The sequence below is a fragment of the Lathyrus oleraceus genome, chromosome 4 (genome assembly GCF_024323335.1).
Source record: "Lathyrus oleraceus cultivar Zhongwan6 chromosome 4, CAAS_Psat_ZW6_1.0, whole genome shotgun sequence".
Lineage (NCBI taxonomy): Eukaryota > Viridiplantae > Streptophyta > Magnoliopsida > Fabales > Fabaceae > Lathyrus > Lathyrus oleraceus.
In genome coordinates, this window is record NC_066582.1 from 261,813,455 (window position 1) to 261,833,899 (window position 20,445).

At 36.5% G+C, this 20,445-nt stretch overlaps 2 protein-coding genes across 2 annotated transcripts in view; one reads left to right on the forward strand and one right to left on the reverse strand.

The window, feature by feature from the left end:
• The first annotated feature begins 1,182 nt into the window (after positions 1-1,182).
• On the forward strand, positions 1,183-3,260 carry LOC127135429 (L-type lectin-domain containing receptor kinase IX.1). The gene has a single exon (XM_051062145.1). The coding sequence runs from the start codon at positions 1,183-1,185 to the stop codon at positions 3,151-3,153; it is 1,971 nt and encodes a 656-aa protein (XP_050918102.1). The 3' UTR covers positions 3,154-3,260.
• Positions 3,261-19,102: 15,842 nt separating this feature from the next.
• Positions 19,103-20,445, reverse strand: part of LOC127136980 (uncharacterized) — a 55,141-nt gene continuing 53,798 nt past the window's right edge. Inside the window, exons 2-3 of the mRNA XM_051063480.1 lie at positions 19,427-19,497; positions 19,103-19,354 (exon numbers count right to left, since the gene is read on the reverse strand). Of these exons, the coding sequence (XP_050919437.1) occupies positions 19,103-19,354; positions 19,427-19,497 (323 nt within the window). The remainder of the gene's footprint in view (positions 19,355-19,426; positions 19,498-20,445) is intronic.

Below are 20,445 nucleotides of genomic sequence, written 5' to 3' on the forward strand. Positions count from 1 at the left end.
AAGCATAGATAATCAGGTACACGAGTAGGGGCTTGAGGTAGAGTATGATGGTGTACCTCTTTAGTTGCCTGTCGTTCGAATTTATAGTTGGAGTCACTTTGATATGTAACACAAGGAAACAAATTGTTCTGTCATTTATTTTATGTTACATATATTCATGTTGATTCGTGTTGTTTTGAACCGCATTTTTAAAACTAATAATATTGTTGATTGAGGCTTTTAATGCCAACGTTTTATAACTTTCTACTGTTTATCAAATGAGTTTTTTATTATTATGTGGTTCAAAGTGTTTTGATGTTTGTGAGTATCGTTAGTAATTGTGATTTATATATATTTTACTTACTTAATTGTCGAGTTAAAAAAATAGGATATTACAAAACACATACCGTTGTGAGGTTTTCCAATTAATTAATATAATAAAGATTCAATATTTCATCAACTTTGTATTTCCTCTATTACTTATTGTTGACATTACCTCCTCCTCGCGCCATCTCCAATTGAAACTTGGCTCTATGATACCATATGAACAAATACCTTAACAAACATCAACACAAGAATATGAACAACTAATTGATTCTCATTAAAATGAAAATAAGTCAATTACAATAATTTATAGTAATTAAGTAGCCTAACTCATATCATACGCGACAAAACAGTTACAAGGTCAAAAATAACTCTTATACCCCTGTAACTTGTTCAACAAGTTCTCTAACAAACTTCTTCTACTGTTAACTTATAAAAAGAATTAATTTTTTTTTCTGAAGGTATGCTCACTATTCTTTTATATAGTGAAACTCATAAATGTAAAATTTTCAACTGTCACTATATTAGTTTAATGAAAACATAATGCCGGCATGCATTTTAAAAATATTACTACACCTTGATTCTCTCAAGCAAAAACAAAACAGGAGAAAATGCTGAAGTTGATTAAACAATTTGATATGTTATCTCCCAAGTAATATATATATATATATATATATATATATATATATATATATATATATATATATATATATATATATATATATATATATATCATATTACAATATTTCAATCTGATTGAACTAGTCACATGTTTAGAACTTTTTATATTCATTTATGTAGCTATCATTTGATGCAACCATGTTTAGATTATCATTTATATATTGAGCATCATTATAATTCTCAAAACTCATACTTTTCATGATCGCTTTGAATATTCAAGGCATGGCTTCCAGTTTCTCTACCATTGCTGTTTTCTTCTTATCCTTAATTTTCTTCTCTTTTCCTACTTATTCAGTTCACTTCCGAAATCCAAGTTTTAGTCCAGATGATGTCACTATAATCTACCAAGGTTCTGCAGCACCGACTGAGGGAGAAGTTAACTTTAACATAAAAGAAAAGTATACATGTCAAGTTGGAAGGGCCATCTATGCCAAAAGAGTGTTACTATGGGACTCAAAAACAGGTGAAGTCACTGACTTCACAACTCGTTTCACTTTTATAATCGATACTCTGAGTAAACCTTTATATGGCCATGGCCTAGCCTTTTTCTTGGCTCCTTTTGGATTTGAAATCCCACCCAATTCTGCTAGTGGCTTTATAGGCCTATTTAACACCACAACAATGGTTTCTCCTAGTAACCAAATTGTTCATGTGGAGTTTGATTCATACCCGAATAAGGAATGGGGTGAGACAACACAACATGTGGGAATCAACAATAACTCAATCATTTCATCAGTGTCAACTCCTTGGAATACTAGCTTACATAGCGGAGACACTGCTGAGGTAAGGATAGGTTACAACTCAACAACCAAGAATTTGACGGTATCTTGGAACTACCAAAGTACCTCTGATCCTCAAGAAAAAACCAGTCTTTCATATCATATTGATTTATTGAAGACCTTACCTGAATGGGTTACTGTTGGATTTTCAGCTGCAACAGGTTTCAATGGAGAATTACATAATCTTTTGTCATGGGAGTTTAATTCAACTTTGGATAAAAGTGATGATAGCAATACAAAAGAAACAAGAATAATTGTGATAGTAACAATCTCTTGTGGGGTTGTAATAATAGTAGGAGCATTTGTAGCATATGTAGTACTCAAGAGGAAAAGAAAGAGAAGTGAAAAGCAAAAAGAAGAGGCTATGCATTTAAATTCAATGAATGATGACCTTGAGAGAGGAGCAGGACCAAGGAGGTTCACCTACAAAGAACTTGATATTGCCACTAATAATTTCTCTAAGGATAGAAAGTTGGGTCAAGGTGGGTTTGGAGCTGTTTATAAAGGTTACTTTGTTGATTTAGATATACAAGTTGCTGTGAAGAAAATATCAAGAGGATCAAGACAAGGTAAGAAAGAATATGTAACTGAAGTTAAAGTGATTAGTCAGCTGAGACATAGGAATCTTGTGAAGTTGTTGGGTTGGTGCCATGATAAAGGTGAGTTTCTTCTTGTTTATGAGTTCATGCCAAATGGCAGTCTTGATTCTCATTTATTTGGTAAAAGAACACCTCTTTCTTGGAGTGCAAGGCATAAAATAGTTCTTGGATTGGCTTCTGGTTTGCTTTATCTACATGAAGAATGGGAGAGGTGTGTGGTACATAGAGATATCAAATCAAGTAATGTTATGTTAGATTCTAGTTTCAATGCTAAGCTTGGTGATTTTGGGTTGGCTAAATTGATGGATCATGAACTTGGGCCTCAAACAACCGGGCTAGCTGGAACATTTGGCTATCTAGCTCCAGAATATGTGAGTACAGGTAGGGCCAGCAAAGAGTCAGATGTGTATAGTTTTGGGATAGTTGTGATGGAGATAACTTGTGGAAAGAAAGCTTCTGAAGTTATGATGGAAAAAAATGAAGAGAAGGGAATGAATGAGTGGGTTTGGGATCATTATGGAAGAGGAGAACTACTGATGGCAATGGATGAGAATTTGAAAAAGGATTTTGATGAGAAACAAGTGGAGTGTTTGATGATTGTTGGACTATGGTGTGCTCATCCTGATGTAAGCCTTAGACCATCAATTAGACAGGCAATTCAAGTGCTTAATTTTGAGGTTGGCTTGCCAAATCTTCCACCAAAGAGACCTGTTGCAACCTATCATGCTCCTACAACATCCGGAAGCTCTGTTGAAATTTCTATAACCACAAGCCTTCAAGATGGTCGTTAATTGATACTTGGTCAACAAAATTCTGATGGTGTTACTCATTTTCTTGCATAGGTTTATAAAACACTATATTGTGTTAACTTGTAGAATGATATATATATTTTTTTGGTTTAGCTTTGAATGTGTATAATTAAGGTTTAATAATATAATATGATTTAAGGAAAAAAATGTTTATCATAAATTGTTGTTTTGGGCTGGACAAAGACCTAATTTAGAGGCTCAATCTAACCTTAAGCGTTCGTTCAGATGGTGAACAGGTAGACGTCCACACCAAAGCACAAAACTGAAGCAACGACCTAGCTCCATCTCAACTGTTGATATGCACCCCCCTAGCCGCATTTGATGTCAGGCCAACCACTAATGGTTCTAACTGTCATCCACCTAGGTATTCATTCATTTCATCCTCACACTTCCAGGTTCCATCTCTCTGTTCACCAAAGACATCAACCATCGGGTCAAAAGCCCTTACTGGATGGTTATCTTAAATCTACTACTTTTTCTTATTTCAATACGAAATAGTGGTGTCGTTTTTGGAAATTGTCTTCTGATCCTCACGAATCACCATCACATTTTCTTGATCTCTTTTGTTGCGCCACCGCAACCAAAACCGCTTTTGTTAGTCACTCCACGCACCAAAACCTTTTATGTTACCATGTTCTGATCATTGTTATCCTCTAGAAAATTGTTTCCAGTCATCTTCGATGGTGGACAAAGGCGATTCGATCTACAACTCATTACAACAAAATTATCGCACGTGATACCTGATCACCACTCCAGATGCTGCAAGTTGTAGTCGCGTCGATTCTTACTTTGACGAAGAAATAACTTTCGCATCAATAAGATGTGGATGCTTCGATCCTAATTGCTTTTTTAACTGCAAAACAACGTCATATTCCAATTCACCCAATCATGCCTCCTCTCACCACCAAAAGAACACGTTTGCCATTCATATTATCAACTTCATGATCCATAGGTCACTAAAAAAACCATTGAAGTTGGATTGTTAATCTATTGGAGAAAATTATATGAAGAATTCACATCACAGTTCACAACACAGAGATTTCAGTTGAATAAAATAATTGTTCTTAATGAGATCCATCGAAAAAAGAAGAAGGAGACAATCAGAGAACACATTGAAAAATTTACTAAGGTAGTTGGTTAGATAAGGTGAGAAAAAATAAAACCCGATAAGTCGAATACCCAAAAGGCAGTTTAGGCAAAAAATTGTGTATCATCCCGGTGGGCTAAGAATCGAAAAGGGCGATCCAAAAACAAATCAGGAATATCCAAAAGGCATACAACTGCAGCACTTGAGCCATACTATTAGAGAAGCTCAGACGGAAGCAATTAATCCAATCATCGTCTTTAGAAGCAAAGTATTGTGACTTCGAAGACCTAGGGATAATATCATGTGTTGGACTCAATAGGAACTTGAATAATCTGTTTCATTGCCATTTTTTTCCTTTATTAGTTTTCAGTAATCTCCTCTTACGGGAATTACTTCTATATGTACTATCGCCCATTTATGGTTCAAATCATCAATAAATAAAGTTTTTTTCGAGCCTTATTTCCTTGTTTTTCAATTTTTTTTGCTTGATTACAAAGTGTCAAATATTTTTTAATAATTCATTTAAACATCGGGTATAATAAAGAGCTTTTAAAAATATATTTCACTTTGATTTTGAAACATCGAAGGGACCATAGTCTTCCAGCACTACATCTCAAGTAAGACACATGGTTCCTAATGAACATCAACAACTTAATCAACACATGATTTTCTTCCTTTCAAATCATATGGCGCATTTCCAGATGTCAAAAGCATTACATGGACATACTAGAATCCCAAAGGTCGAAGAGTCGGAATGTTACAAAAAAATACACATCGGTTCCCACAATTTCACCCTTTCATTCTACATACCATTAAAGAGTCCTTAGCCCAAATAATGCATCATGCATAAAACACATACACCAATTCAAAACATGCATCCATACGAACATGCATACATAACATAGGTGTCGTACCCCAAATTTTGCCCACCCTTTATATGCTTTCTATTTCCACTTTATTTCGAATATGTGAAATGGCATAATTGGTAAGAGAACATGTGTAAGGAGTTGTGATTATGAAAGGTCATGAGTTCGAGTCCCATCTTCCTAATTTTTGTATGTCTTTTTCTTTTTACGTTTTATTTCTCTTTTTCCATAAAATTTATATCTTTTTTTTATTTATTATTTTAATTAATTTTCCTTTTACATAAATATTTATTTTTAATAATTTTTATTTTTATGCATTTTTAATAAATTAAAAAAAAAACTAAAGAAAATGATTTTAAAATTATTTCTTCATTTTAACTTAAGGCATTTTTTAATTATTATTTTATTTATTTTAGTCCAAGAAGAGTAACAAAAAATATTATTATCATCATTTTCATTATTTCATTTTTTAATATTAATTATTTTTGTATTTATCATCATTATTTTTAATTTAAATTGTAGTTATTTATTATATTAGTTATTACAATTATTATAAAAAGAAACAAAAAGAAACATTTTTTATTTGTGAGAAAAAACTGTTATTACTACAGTAATTAGAAAAAGTCAAGTATTATTATTATTAATTAAGGTTAATTATTGAAAAAAAAATTCATTATTATTTGTTATTACAAGGAAATATGCTGTGATCATAAACCTTCTAAATATAAAAATATACTGTTTATCTCTTTCCAAAACATTCCATTCATGAGCATTCAAAATAAATCAAAATCTTTCCAAAACAATGTATAGACAACCATTTATCAAAATTCAAAACATTCAAATAATTTCTAAAAATTAAGAGTGGAAGAAATCAAAGAATTAAATCAACATCGAAGATTATCCCATTATAAAAAAAAACTCTGAATGCATCAGGGAGGGGGGTGAAAAACACGTATACTAACACCACACTTCATTCTTCTAAAAATCCACTACACAACCCTTGACCACAAGCCCACATGAAGAACACTTGCAGTGACACTAACAACAAAGACAGAAAATAACTCATAAGATCCAACGATCCCCATACATATTGAATCGTATTAACTTCACCTTCGGAAAACACAGAGAGAAGAACAGAGATGGAAGATATGTTTGGGTGAGATACATGCTGTTGTTCTTAAAGTGATAATAAAAGACATTGAAGATGTCGCCGGGTCACCTCCGCCGCCGCCATGAATATCAGTGGAGATGGTCACCTGGATCTTTTGCTATTGTGTTGTCCAAATTGGGGATAGAAAATAATCGCACCGACCCACACACCTCCGCAGATGCTCGCGTCATTCCTTGTCGGATTCACACACGGACCATCCATGCATCTCCAGGCTCCACTACGGATCCGCCTCGCAACCGCTTCATAGCTTCCGATCGCCGAACACCAGAGTGAAACATCATCGCACTAGTATGTTGTCTCCTTTTTTTTCTTTAAGATCTTTCCTTGCTATTTACAAAGTGTGGTAGATTCTTTGTAGAGTGAAAGAATAAATTAATAGATTTGGATTGGTGTTATAAAGACTATTGTTGTGATTTCTTAAAAAATAGAAGAAGGAAGAGATTGGAAAGTTTTAGACCTTTCCGTGAAACAAAAGTGAGGAATAACGAATGAGAGAAAGGGATAACCTGGTAGTATATTCTTTCAATTTATTTTTTTAATTAAAATAAGACATGTGCCTTTGTAATTAAATAAAAAGAATATGCTTTATTTTTAACTATATCAATACTCTTTTTGGTTTAGAAGTTATAGGTTAGTAATATATAATTACAAGTATTTAAAAATGAGTTAAGTGTAAATCAATCTGATTGGTCTAGTAGTATGGATTTGGATAGTATGAGCTTTCGGTTTTAGTATTTTTTAAGTTATATGAAATGAGTTGAGTGAGTATTTCCTAAAACTTCATCTCTTATTATTCTATGGTATGGTTGTAATGTATCAAACCTAACACATGTGACATGTTCTCCAATTCTAACATGTCAACCAAAGCTATCATAATATTGTAATATATTCAAACTAGTAAGAAGACATGCATTGAAATCTTGAATATAATATATTACAGGTTATATTAATGTCTATATTTATTTATTTAACTATTGATGACTCTTATTTATTTATTTATTTTAATTATTATATAATTTATTTAATTAGGATTAAGGGATGAAGTATATCATGAATCTTTATAACTAATCGATTTAATAATTTTCTCGTTTAATATAAAATAACACATATTTAATTAACTAGGGATTAATAAAGTGAGGAATTAAGATTAATTGAATATAAATTTAAGGGATAAAGCATGGGATAAAAATATGGGATAAAGCATGGGATAAAAATGTGGGATACAATCTGGGATAAAGTCTAGGATTTTCAAAAAATAAAATAAGGGATAAAAGTAAGGGATAAGACATGGGATAAAAATATGGGATACGACCTGGGATAAAGTCTAGGATTTTCAAGGATAAAAACATGGGATAAAGTCTAGGATTTTCAAGGAATAAAGTGAGGGATAAAAATAAGGGATATAAAAATGAGATAAAATCGGGATAGGGGATATATCTTATTAAATTTAACTTAATTTATTTTTATTAATTATATTATATTATATTTATAAATTTAATGGGATAAGAATGTGGGATAAAATTCTTTTGTTTTCAAGGGTTAAATCGGGGATAAAATCAGGATAAAAAATTATGTCTAATGAAATATGGAATAAAAATTGTGGGATAATTTTGGGATAAAAAAACTTGGGATAATTATGGGATAGGAATTTGGGATAAAAAATCAGGGATAATAATGGGATAATTTCTAGAGTTTTAAGGGATGTAAATTATGAATAAAATTGGGATAAGAGATATATCTTATTAAATTTTATTTAACTTTCTTAATTAAATTAAATTATATTTCCAAATCAAATTGGACAAGGACATGGGATAAAATATGGGATAAAACTCTAAGGTTTTGAAGGGTTAAGTGAGGGATAAAATCGGGATAAAGGATTATGTATAATATTCTAATATAATCACTATTTTTTTTTAAAAATTAAATACTATCTTTACAAACAATCAAGGGATAAAATCAAATTCAACACACTTCAAACTATAAGTCCTCTACCCTAGTGTATTGAGGCATTTTCTTAAAATCAATCACTTCTCCGCCCCCGATGCGTGAGAATCTTCAAGGGATAAAAACAATCAACAAACAACTTTTTTCTACCAGAACTACGGGACTCTGATCCTTCAATGAACTTGGAGGTACGTAGGCATAGAGTTGTAAACTCTAGCGAGTACAATAATCAAAAACATCTTTAAGTCTTCCTTTCTTAGTCAATCAATTTTCTTTTAAATAATAAAATAACTTTCAATAAATAGATAAATAATTAATCAATAATAATTAATAAAGCAAACATCTCAAACACACACTAGCCCTAAAATTGTAGGAGGATCCCATTGAGTACAATGGAGGTAAGGGGTGCCTAACACCTTCCCCTTACTTAACTGACTCCCGAACCTAGTCTCTTACCCTTAACTATTAGGTTTTATCATTATTTCCCTGTTCCTTAGGAACGAATAAAGGATGGTGGCGACTCTGTCATTTTTCCAGCCGCGACAATAGGATTCATGACCGCTCTTAGAAGTCTAATCCCCAACTATACATGTACAGTTCCCAAGTAGGAATATTTATTGGCTTTCCCCAGTAAGTAACATCTCCATGGAGCATGAATTTCCCCAGCAATCCCATTCATAGTAAGTCTTCAAGACAATATATCCAGTAGCAGGTCATCCCAGATGATCGTTACCAACCAGCGAGCAGGTTTTCACCTCTCAAATCCCCAGTTTAACAACATATCTTTCACGCGAGATAGTTATGTCGACTATCTAAGGGTTCCGTAGCGATACAATTTTTGAAATTAAGTTATTGATTAATTTAACTCGCAAAGCAAGACTCACCACCACACTTTTATTATTTCCAAAGGAAAAGGGAAAAGGTGTGAACAAAATCCAAAGAAGTTTTAAAATAAAACTAATAAAAAGAGAACAAGGGTCTGAGGGTTAGATATGCAAAAGGAAGGTATTAGCACCCTAAACATCCATGGTACTCCATGGGAACCTCTTTGAAAATATGTACATTTTGGTTTGAAAGGGTGTTGTTTGCTAAAAGATTGGAGAGATGGAAAATAAGTATATTTTTCTTCTTTTTTATATTTGTCAAGACTTTTGAAATCTCATGCCTACGTACCCAAGAAAGTACAATGGAGGATCAAAACCTCGTACTTCATGATAAAAATAGCAAAGGGAGTTTGTTTTGATTCATTTTTATGGAAAAGACATTTTGTCATTTTAAGGAGAATACTCAACTAGTCACCCACAAGTATGAGAACTTTGCATCATCGTGTATACATGTATTTTTGACGCCATGAAATTAATAAGCAGAATAGTGTTATCGACAAATGGAGATGCTTGCAAAAAGAAAAAAATTGGAAATATATACTTGAAGAGCATTTTCAACAGTTTAGTTGATAAATGTTTTCGACACTTCGACAGATTGGTGGTTCGATATTTCGACAGAAGAAGATGCCTGCAGATGAAAAGACGTCTTTGACAAGTATGGATGATGTTATGATATTTCGACAATTCGACAAGTCTGAGGAGACGCGTCGTTTCAACGTAAAGCGGAAATTCAAATTCAAAAAGTTATAATGTTTGGCAGAAGACGCGTGGAAGCACCTGGCGAAAGGAAGTCATGCAGAGAGCCTTCGTTAACAGGGCCAATACCAGCGGTTTCAATATCGCAAAATGCGCCTAGTTCGTCCATTAGGGCGCAACAAATGTCTGTTGGGACACCTCCTCCTATAGGGAATGCTTCTAGGCCTTTTGTGACAAATTTCACCATGCCTCTGTCTAGTAGGGAACAACCATTTGGAATGCCAACTTCGGTAATGGCAAATTTACACAATTCGCCGGTATTATATTCTGATTCTATGGCCAATATGTCTTCACCATTACAAGGGTCAGGATATGGCGGAAACATGAGTAGACTAAACCAACAACCACTTTACATGCCGGCAATAACAAATAATTATGCGCAAGTAATTAGACAACAAATGGACGAGAGTAATCATGATATGGTCCAAATGTTGACACAACAAATGGGGGCGGTGTTTAATCCTCTAATACAAAACACCACCCAAACAAACCAATTGTTGGCAGTGCAAATGACGCGCATTGCTGACTTTTTAGGGGTCCCTCAAACTCGACATAGAGAACAAGTGGTTCAGGACCCAATGGTGGCGGTCCAAGAAGAGCCTACAATAAATCAAATACCTTTAGATAATCCCCAGGAAAACGTCAGAAACCAAGAGGAAGTAGTCCGACAGCCTCGTGTCGAAATTCCTGTTCCACAAGAGCCTAGAAGGATAGTAGTCCAGAGAGGCCAAGACGCTGATGTTGTGTTGCAACAGCGAATCCGATATAATAACTTGTCTGCCGAAAATAATTTAGCGGCCATGGTCGAAATGATAATGGCACAAAATGGGGTAAACGTAGGATTACAAAGGCCCAATTACGCTTCACCACTGTCGGAATATATTCTGCAAGAAGAATTGCCCCCAAGATGGAAAGTTCCTAAGTTCACCAAATTCTCAGGGGATACTAGTGAATCCACCATAGAACATGTAGCACGTTATCTGATTGAAGCAGGAGAGATAGCCCGTAATGAAAATTTGAAAATAAAATACTTTCCTACTTCCTTGACGAAAAACGCGTTTACTTGGTTTACATCCTTGCCTGCAAACTCAGTGTATATGTGGACCCAATTAGAGAGGTTATTCCATGAACAATTTTACATGGGACAAACCAAAATAAGTCTGAAGGAATTAGCCAGTGTTAAGAGAAAATACTCAGAACCAATAGATGATTATTTACATAGGTTCAAGTTGCTAAAGGCTAGGTGTTTCACTCGGGTGCCAGAACATGAGTTAGTCGAAATGGCCGCAGGGGGTATAGATTATTCTATAAGAAAGAAACTATACACTCAGTATTTAAGGGATATGACGCAATTAGCAGATAGGGTGAGACAAGTCGAAAGGTTAAGGGATGAAAAATTTAGAGCAAATAAAAATAAAAAAGAAAGGGTGGCCTATGTAGGGGTATGTCAAGATGATGAATACGACGAAAACGAACCAAGTAACTTCGACGAACAAGAGATTGACTTAGCAGGACTGAAGCAAGGCCCACCATATTCGTGTAAAGTACTAACTCCGTCGAACGGAAATCCAGTCGAAACCAATGATAATTTTCCTAAAAGAACTTATACGTTCGACATCACCAAATGTGACGAGATTTTTGACTTATTGGTTAAAGATGGTCAATTAATAAAACCACCAGGCGCTAAAGAACCGCCTGTGGAACAACAGAAAAAGAGAGGTTTTTGTAAATACCATAACTTTCTGGGCCATAAAACGTCTCGGTGTTTCCTTTTCAGGGATCTCGTTCAAAATGCTACCCGTGACGGAAGGCTGAAGTTTGGTGATAAGCCAAAACAACAGATGAGGATTGATTCGAACCCCATGCATCCAGTCGAAGCCCATTATGCTGAACCATCCATTATGAATATGGTGGAGGTCGAAGTTACTTCTGACGGTAGTTTTGAAATGGTGGAAGCTGCTGGAGGTTTCGACACTAATATCAACATGGTTGAGATTGCTGATGATCTTACAAACTAGAACAAAGTTGAAGTTACTGAAGGCTTTGACGACCAGAAAAAGATGGAAACTACTGAAGGTTTCGACAAAAAGGACAATGACAATATTGCTGAAAATGTTGTAGATCGACAAGGAGCAAATTGGGATTGCCTGGGACAGCCAAGTGGGAAGTACGATTATCTCCCGAAATACACTGCGCCTGCAAGTTCTCGTATCGACATCAATGCAATCCAGCCAATCGGGTGGTGGGATTTACCTTCGAGCAACAATGAAAAAACAACTGAGACAACTGACAATCTCCCTATCATAAAAAAGAAGGTTACTGAAGACCTCACTATTAATAACAAGGCTACTGAAGGCCTTGATCCTGACCAAATGAGGATAGGTGATGTGGCAAACTGCGTCAACATTATGAGACCTTTCAATAAAGAGGTCACAGGAATTAAAGCAGAAGTTGTGGATGGTCCTATGAAGCATGTGACCGGTGGAATCCTACGTAGGGTAATGGAGGACCCCAAAAGAAATTTGAACAAATGTTGCTGCAAACATGATCCCAGGAACATATCTTGGTGTTGCTTCCCATAAAAGGATTTTGACTAGATACAAAGAAATGGTGAAGTCGAAGAAGAAAGACTTATTAAAAAATGAACAAATTAAGCATTGCTGACGGACGGAATGTTGGGGTGAATATGGTGGAAGTGTCTCAGAGAAACCAAGCAAAAGTGGATGAAGATCGCCGTTGAGAGGAGTACCAAAGGTTGGCATATCCTAAAGAAGAGGAAAATCTAGTGAATTCATCAAGAGGTGCCAAAAGATGAGGATTGAAGTGATGGTATGCCCACGTTGCAGTGCAATCTTCGACAGGAAGGCAGCAACCGATCTGGAAGCAGTGAATAAAGCCAGGAGAAAAGGAAATTGGGGGACAACAGGATATGACCCAAGAAAAAGTGATCATCACCAATGGAGGCGTGGAGAAAGACATCATAGCACTTACAAACATCCCAACAAAGCAACGGATGACAAATGGGTTCAACCCATTAGAGATGCTCAAGGACAGAAAAAATGGAAAAAATTTGAAGTTCAGAGAGGCACTTTGATGGAAGGTAAGAAGGAGGTGGAGAAGCACAAGCCGAGACCATATCCTTCAGAAAACTACAAAGGAAAAAACCCTATGTCAAGATCCCAATGGAGAAGATTCCAGAGGCAGAAGAGGGCAGAAAAAGAAGCTGCAGAAAAAAGTGTGATTGGAAAAGATGCTGACAGCAAAGATAAAGAAGAATCTAGTGACAATGCTCAGATAGTAAACAAAGAGGAGCCCTCCCACCAGATCAATCCTGGCAGCGTGGTCGAACCAGTGGTGTCCAAAGAGAAGGTGCAAGAAGACGACGAAATAACTGACAACTTCGAATCTGACTCAGAAGCGTCCTTTAATGTGATATGCAATGTGGTTTCTGTCCTCCCTAAAGATTATGATAGAATCATGGAGGTCGAAGACGAGGAAGATGAGACGGAAGAGGAAACAATGGTACATAGGCCCGTTTGCTACTACGTCATGAACAATGGTTGCGTCGAAGAACAGAATGCTTTCTTCGAAAGGCCAAATGATTCCATGAAGGCACATTTAAAGCCTTTGTTCATAAAAGGAAAGGTTGAGAATGTTGGTGTAAACAAGATACTGGTAGATGGCGGAGCAGCAGTAAATTTGATGCCTCATTTCATGCTAAAGAAGATTGGGAAGGATGATTCAGACGCAAAACCTCACAACATGGTGTTGTCGAACTATGAAGGAAAAGTAGGAACCACTATGGGCGTTATCCAGGTGGATTTGACTGTTGGAACCATAACAAGGCCAACAATGTTCATGGTCATTGCTTCAAGGGCGAATTACAACTTACTACTTGGAAGGGAGTGGATTCATGGTGTAGGAGCCGTACCTTCTTCATTGCATCAACGAATAGCCATCTGGAGACCAGACGGGATTTTCGAAAACATTGAAGTTGATCAAAGTTATTTCATGACAGAAGTGAACAATGTCAACAGTCGAAGTTTCGACAAGAACCTGGCTCACATCCCTCCGTGCAGCCCAGCCGAGTTCGACCTAAAAGCAACAGACAACACCTACTGCTCCATGTACCTTCATCCTTCACATGGTTTTCAGTGGGACAAAGAAGTAATTGGTGAATCAAACTACATGTGGGGAACTACTCATATAGCGCCAACAGGATGGGGAAGCGAATTTGATGATGATGAGTAAAGAATCAGCGCTCGAAAGAATTATGACTTACATAGCCGAAAACAAACTCAAAGAGGCCCTTGAGGCCGAAGTAAAATATATGGCTGTCGAATCCAACAAAGAAAATTCCAACGAATAATGTCCCCAAAGAGACGTTGCAGAAGATTATGATAACAACCAGATGGGCGAATGGAAACACCAAAAGCTTGACGCCATTTATGATGACGAACCTCTGGGGTTCGAAAAAGATCCAGTGTCAACTAACGTGAAGATGGTGGCGCAGGATCCATTAGAAGAAATAAATTTAGGACTGGGGCAGAAAGTAGACCAACCTACATAAGCGCAAAGATGGACCCCCAGTTTAAAGTCGAAATAGTCCAGTTGTTGAAAGAGTTCAAAGACTGCTTCGCATGGGATTACGACGAGATGCCTGGTTTAGATAGAAGTTTGGTCGAATTGCAGCTGCCAATAATGGAAGGAAAGAAGCCAGTAAAGCAGACTCCAAGACGCTTCGCACCAGAGATTCTGTCAAAAATAAAAGAAGAGGTCGAAAGACTTCTAAAATGCAAGTTCATCCGCACAACCAGGTATGTCGAATGGATTGCAAATATAGTTCCTGTAATTAAGAAAAATGGCAAACTTAGGGTATGCATTGATTTTCGAGACTTAAATTCAGCTACCCCAAAGGATGAATATCTTATGCCAGTGGCAAAAATGCTTATAGATTTTGCAGCAGGCCACGAGTATTTAAGTATGCTAGATGGATACTCTGGTTATAATCAAATTTTTATTGCTGAAGAAGATGTTCCTAAAACAGCTTTCCGTTGTCCTGGAGCAATAGGAACGTACGAATGGGTAGTAATGCCCTTTGGTTTAAAAAATGCTGGAGCAACTTACCAACGGGCTATGAATTCCATTTTTCATGACTTTATTGAAACTTTCATGCAAGTGTACATTGATGATATTATGATCAAGTCTGTTTCAGGGAAAAGTCATATAGACCATCTTCGACAATCCTTTGAAAGGATGAGGAAGTTTGGTTTAAAAATGAATCCCCTTAATTGTGCTTTTGGTGTGCAGGCGGGTGATTTCTTAGGTTTTGTGGTCCACAAGAAGGGGATCGAAATAAATGAAAACAAAGCCAAAGCCATAATGGAGGCGAAAGCGCCATCAACGAAAAAGGGGTTGCAGTCTCTGTTGGGGAAAATCAACTTTCTCAGAAGGTTTATCTCCAACCTTAGTGGAAAAACGCAAGCCTTCTCTCCTCTACTTCGACTAAAGAAGGAAGACTTTGCATGGGGGCAAGAACAACAAGCTGCCTTTGACAAAATCAAGGAATACCTGGCTAGTCCTCCAATTCTAATATCTCCTTGTAGAAAAAGAAGTATGAGATTGTACATTTCGGCATCAGACAAAACATTAGGAAGTATGTTGTGCCAAGAAGATGAGAATGGCGTCGAAAGGGCCATCTATTATCTCAGTAGAGTCCTAAATGATGCTGAAACTAGATATAGTATTATAGAAAAACTATGTTGATGTGTATATTTTTCTTGTATGAAATTAAAGCATTATATAAAGCCTGTTGATGTGTACATTTCTTCTCATTTCGACGTAATAAAATATATGTTATCTAAATCTATTTTACATAGTCGAATCGGAAAATGGGCTTTTGCATTGACAGAATATTCCTTGAAATATTTGCCTTTAAAGGCTGTGAAAGGACAAGTGGTTGCCGATTTTATAGCTGACCACTCTATAGATGAAAATGTAGAGTGTGTCGAATTAGAACCATGGAAACTGTATTTCGACGGTTCCAGTCATAAGAATGGAACTGGTGTTGGGATGTTGATTATTTCTCCTGACAGAATTCCAACAAAATTCAAGTACAAAGTTGAAAGTCTGTGTTCAAATAATGAAGCTTTGATTGCTGGACTTGAAATATTGTTGAAATTGGGGGCAACAAGAGTCGAAATGATGGGTGACTCTGAACTGGTGATAAAGCAGTTGACTAAAGAATATAAATGTGTGAAAGAAAATTTAATCATGTACTTTGTAATAGCCAATAGACTTCTCAAGGAATTCGACAATGTGGCCTTTAGGCACATTCCCAGGGTGGAGAATCAAGAGGCAAATGACCTTGCTCAACTTGCGTCTGGATACAAAGTGTCGAAGGAAAAGTTAGAAAAGGCTATTGAAGTCAGAGGAAGAGTCATATCTACCAAATTCTCCCCATCAGATTTGGAGTCAATAAGATTAGGATATGGTGACGAAGAAAATTTTGAGATATTCAATATAGATGATTCAGGAATTGAAGACTGGAGAAATCCCATCAAGGATTATCTACAAGACCCAAATCAGAAAGCCGAAAGAAAGGTAAAATACAGAGCTTTAAGTTATGTACTTTTTGGAAACGAATTGTTCAAAAAGACTGTAGAAGGAGTCTTGTTGAAATGCTTAGGTGAAGATGAAGCTTACATAGCTTTGTCGAATGTGCACAGTGGAGCGTGTGGCGCACACCAAGCAGGTCATAAAATGAAATGGTTATTATTTCGACAAGGAATGTATTGGCCAACAATGCTGAAGGACTGTGTCGAATTTGCAAAAGGTTGTCAGGAATGTCAAGTACATGCAGGCATACCACATGTTCCTGCAAGTGAGTTGCATTCAATTATAAAGCCTTGGCCATTTAGAGGTTGGGCTTTAGACTTGATTGGTGAAATTCGACCAGCCTCTTCAAAAGGGCAAAAGTACATTTTGGTTGGAATAGACTATTTTACTAAGCGGATTGAAGCCATACCATTGGTAAATGTGGATCAAGAAGCAGTTATAGATTTTATCCAAAAGCACATAATTTATAGATTTGGGATACCAGAAACAATAACAACAAATCAAGGATCTGTGTTCACTGGTAAAAATATGCAGAAATTTGCACAAGAAACAAGATTTAAACTCCTTACTTCGACACCTTACTATGCTCAAGCCAATGGACAAGTTGAAGCAGCCAACAAGGTAGTGATAAATTTGATCAAAAAGCATGTGGGGAGAAAACCTAAAAACTGGCATAAAACTTTAGATCAAGTTTTGTGGGCTTGTCGAACATCTCCAAAAGAAGCAACGAATTCGACTCCATTTAAGTTGACCTATGGACATGATGCAGTTTTACCAGTCGAAATATATTTGCAATCAGTTAGAGTTCAAAGGCATCATGAAATCCCATCAGATATATATTGGTGTATGATGATGGACGAATTAGTTGATTTAGACGAAGAAAGGTTGCGTGCGCTGGATCTAATAAAGAGACAAAAAGAAAGAGTCGAAAAGTTTTACAATAAGAAAGTAAAATTCAAGACCTTTTTAATTGGTGATCTCGTTTGGAAAGTAATCCTTCCTATGGATAGAAAAGATAGATTAATGGGAAAATGGTCTCCTAAGTGGGAAGGACCTTTCCAGATTTTGAAAAGTTTTTCAAATGGTGCATATGAGATTGAAGAGATAGGAAAAGACGAGAGAATCTTAAAGATAAATGGAAAGTATTTGAAAAAATATAAGCCAATATTGCAAGAAGTAAAAATAGCAGTAGAATAATTGTGAAAATAATTGTGATAGCTTTGCCAAACAAAAATGGCACCAAAGTTATTACAAAGAAAGCCTCAAAGGGCTGAGAATTGTTAAACTAATTCGACTACAATTTGATACTAGCAAAAGCTTCCTTCAATGTGGCAAATTTATTTTTCTGAAACTGGAGTCGATGATCACAAAGACTTCTGTGGGTAGAGAGAGTCTCAATCTCTTGACTAAGTTGTTGAGCCCTTTCTGCATGTCGAATACCCACCTTCAATTCGTCGTCAATCTCATTTTGCTTAGGTTGCTGTATGGATGCTCTGCGCGTTTTCTCTTGGGAGATTTTTTCTTGAAGAACAGCTATTTGTTTCTCCCATTTCTGGATATTATCATCACAAGCAGCAACTTCTTTGATATAAGTTTCAGAAAGCTGCTGCAGCTTTGAAACTTCGTCAGTCGAAGTAGCAACAGCATCCCATTCAGCAACTTGAGTCTCGGATTTTGTGGAGATTTGCTGGGAGAGATCTCTTTGACGATGAAGGTCTGCAGTCTCCAAGTCAATGAGGGTCATCAGCTCCATCACAGAATTGCCAACCTCAGCAGAAGTTTCCAAGACGTTTATTTGTTTCAAAATCTTCTTGAGTTCAATATGAGCAGTGGCGCTTTCTTCTAAAACTTTGAACAAATCAACATCAAGGATTTTCGTCTTAATCTTGGTCAAGATGTTGTCAAGAGATTGCGCTTCAGAAGTGGCCTCATAGGTAGTCGAACTACTTTGCGAAGAATTTTGAAAATTGTGACGAGCGCTAAGCATGGCCTTCAGATATTCTAAGGGTTTCTGCACCTTGAGACTCTCAAGCTCTTCGCGAGAGAAACCAGTCGAACCAGTTGATATGGCACTTCCTTTGGTCTGGTCAGGAGCGGGTTGAGTGCTTCGCCCTAAAGTTTTCCCAGCATCTGGTTGTTTCGACTGGTCATCCTCATCTTTAGCAGTTTCTTCTTCATGGTCATCTTCGACCCCAGTTTCCATGTCAGTGTCATCGCCCTTATTTGCAGCATTTAATCCTGGATGAGGAGGAGAATCGTCTTCAGAAGCTTCACTCATTGTAGCGTCGAATTCTGCTACAGTCTGTCTGTCATGATCATTTTTGGGGATATCTTCTTCTTGGACTGTCTCTTCCAGAGTTTTCTCAGGTTCATGATTAATTTGTGTCTGCGCCATCTCCATTGTTGATCCTTTTGTCGAATCCTTCGGAGAAGTGGACGTCGAGCTGACAATTTTGAGAGCAGAACCACTATCAGGTTTTGGTTTGTTTTTATCTGTAGGTTTTCCTTCGACAGCCAATTGTTTCTGAAAATAATTCTAAGTTAGAAGAAAGAAATGCAATGAAGATGAACATAGATAGTCAAAATAAGGATTTACCTCAGGAATCTAAGTATTAAAACTAGATTTCCCACTCTCTGTATCCTTCGACTGAAGTTTGGCAGTTGGAGTACTTGAAGAATCTTTTTTAGCTGACTTAACAATGGATCTTTGGAAAGAGACCCTCTTGATTTTTGTCTTCTTCTGAGGAGGGGGGTTTGGCTCTGGAGATTCATCACCAGATTCTTCATTGGAAACTTTCTCCTCTTCTTTCTTCTCTTCTTTCTTTCTTTTTTGGACTGGTGGGGGCTTTCGACTTACCTAGTCATGCAAACCAAAGCCGGTTAATTTCTTAAAAGGAAAAAGAATAAATGAAAAGGGTGAGGTTTGTACCTTTGTCGAAGGTTTCTTAGCAGCACCTGGTGACGCTTCGACGGAAGCTTTCTTGGTAGGGATCTTTACGGCTAAGGAAAGAGAGGAAAATTAGAAACAAATATAAGAAATACATGATAATACAGTTAGAATAACAAAAGAAAAATCGTGTTTTCTGTTAACACCTTCAAGAATGGGACTTTCCACGCGAACGTGTTCTATTCCAATATGAAGGTGTCCTTGGTAATCGTCCAGATGATACTTAGTCGGAACCACACGCTCAACAATTTTTTGTAATGTTGACGAATAAGTTTCATATAGTCCCCACAAACGAACCAATCTAGAAATGGAGGGCTTAATGCCACGCCAAACTCAGCAGTTGGTAGAGGAGGAAATTTTGGTGGATGACAGCTGAAAGCCAGGTCATAGCGTGCTTCTAGTCAAACATGTGAAGGCAATGACAATTTTTCAAACCTCTCCGTCAATTTATGTTTTAAAATTACTGTTGCTTCGCATATGGTTCGACTAAGATCATCAGGTTTATACACAGTTTCAAAATATTTTTGAAATTTTTGTATTTCTTTAATGTGTCTTTGAATACCTTTTTTGGTTCGATCCTGCATGAAAGCAAAAGCATTTGTTAAATGTGTGGTGAAGGCTGTTACGTCAAAAAATATGGTAGAATAATAATCCTTCCACCACTCATCAAACTCAGGAGTACAGAGAAAAGATGGTCGAAAGATCACTGGTCGAATATCAAGAGAATCATTAGTTAGCTTCTTCGACAGCTCTTTGCTCTTATCTTCATTATGAAGGGAGTTGTAAAAAACGATAGATCCTTTCTTTGGGAAGATGGGTCGAGGTTTTATTTGGATCAAGCCAAACTGTCTAGCAACGAGATTCGGTTGGTAGACTATCAAAGCTATTTGGGTGTTGGTTACGTTATGATGGGAAAAAAGGAGCCTAGGGGTTAAAAATGATTCCCAAACATCCAAAAATATATTCTCATCCTTCTGCATTTCCAAGGGCAGTTGTTGGGT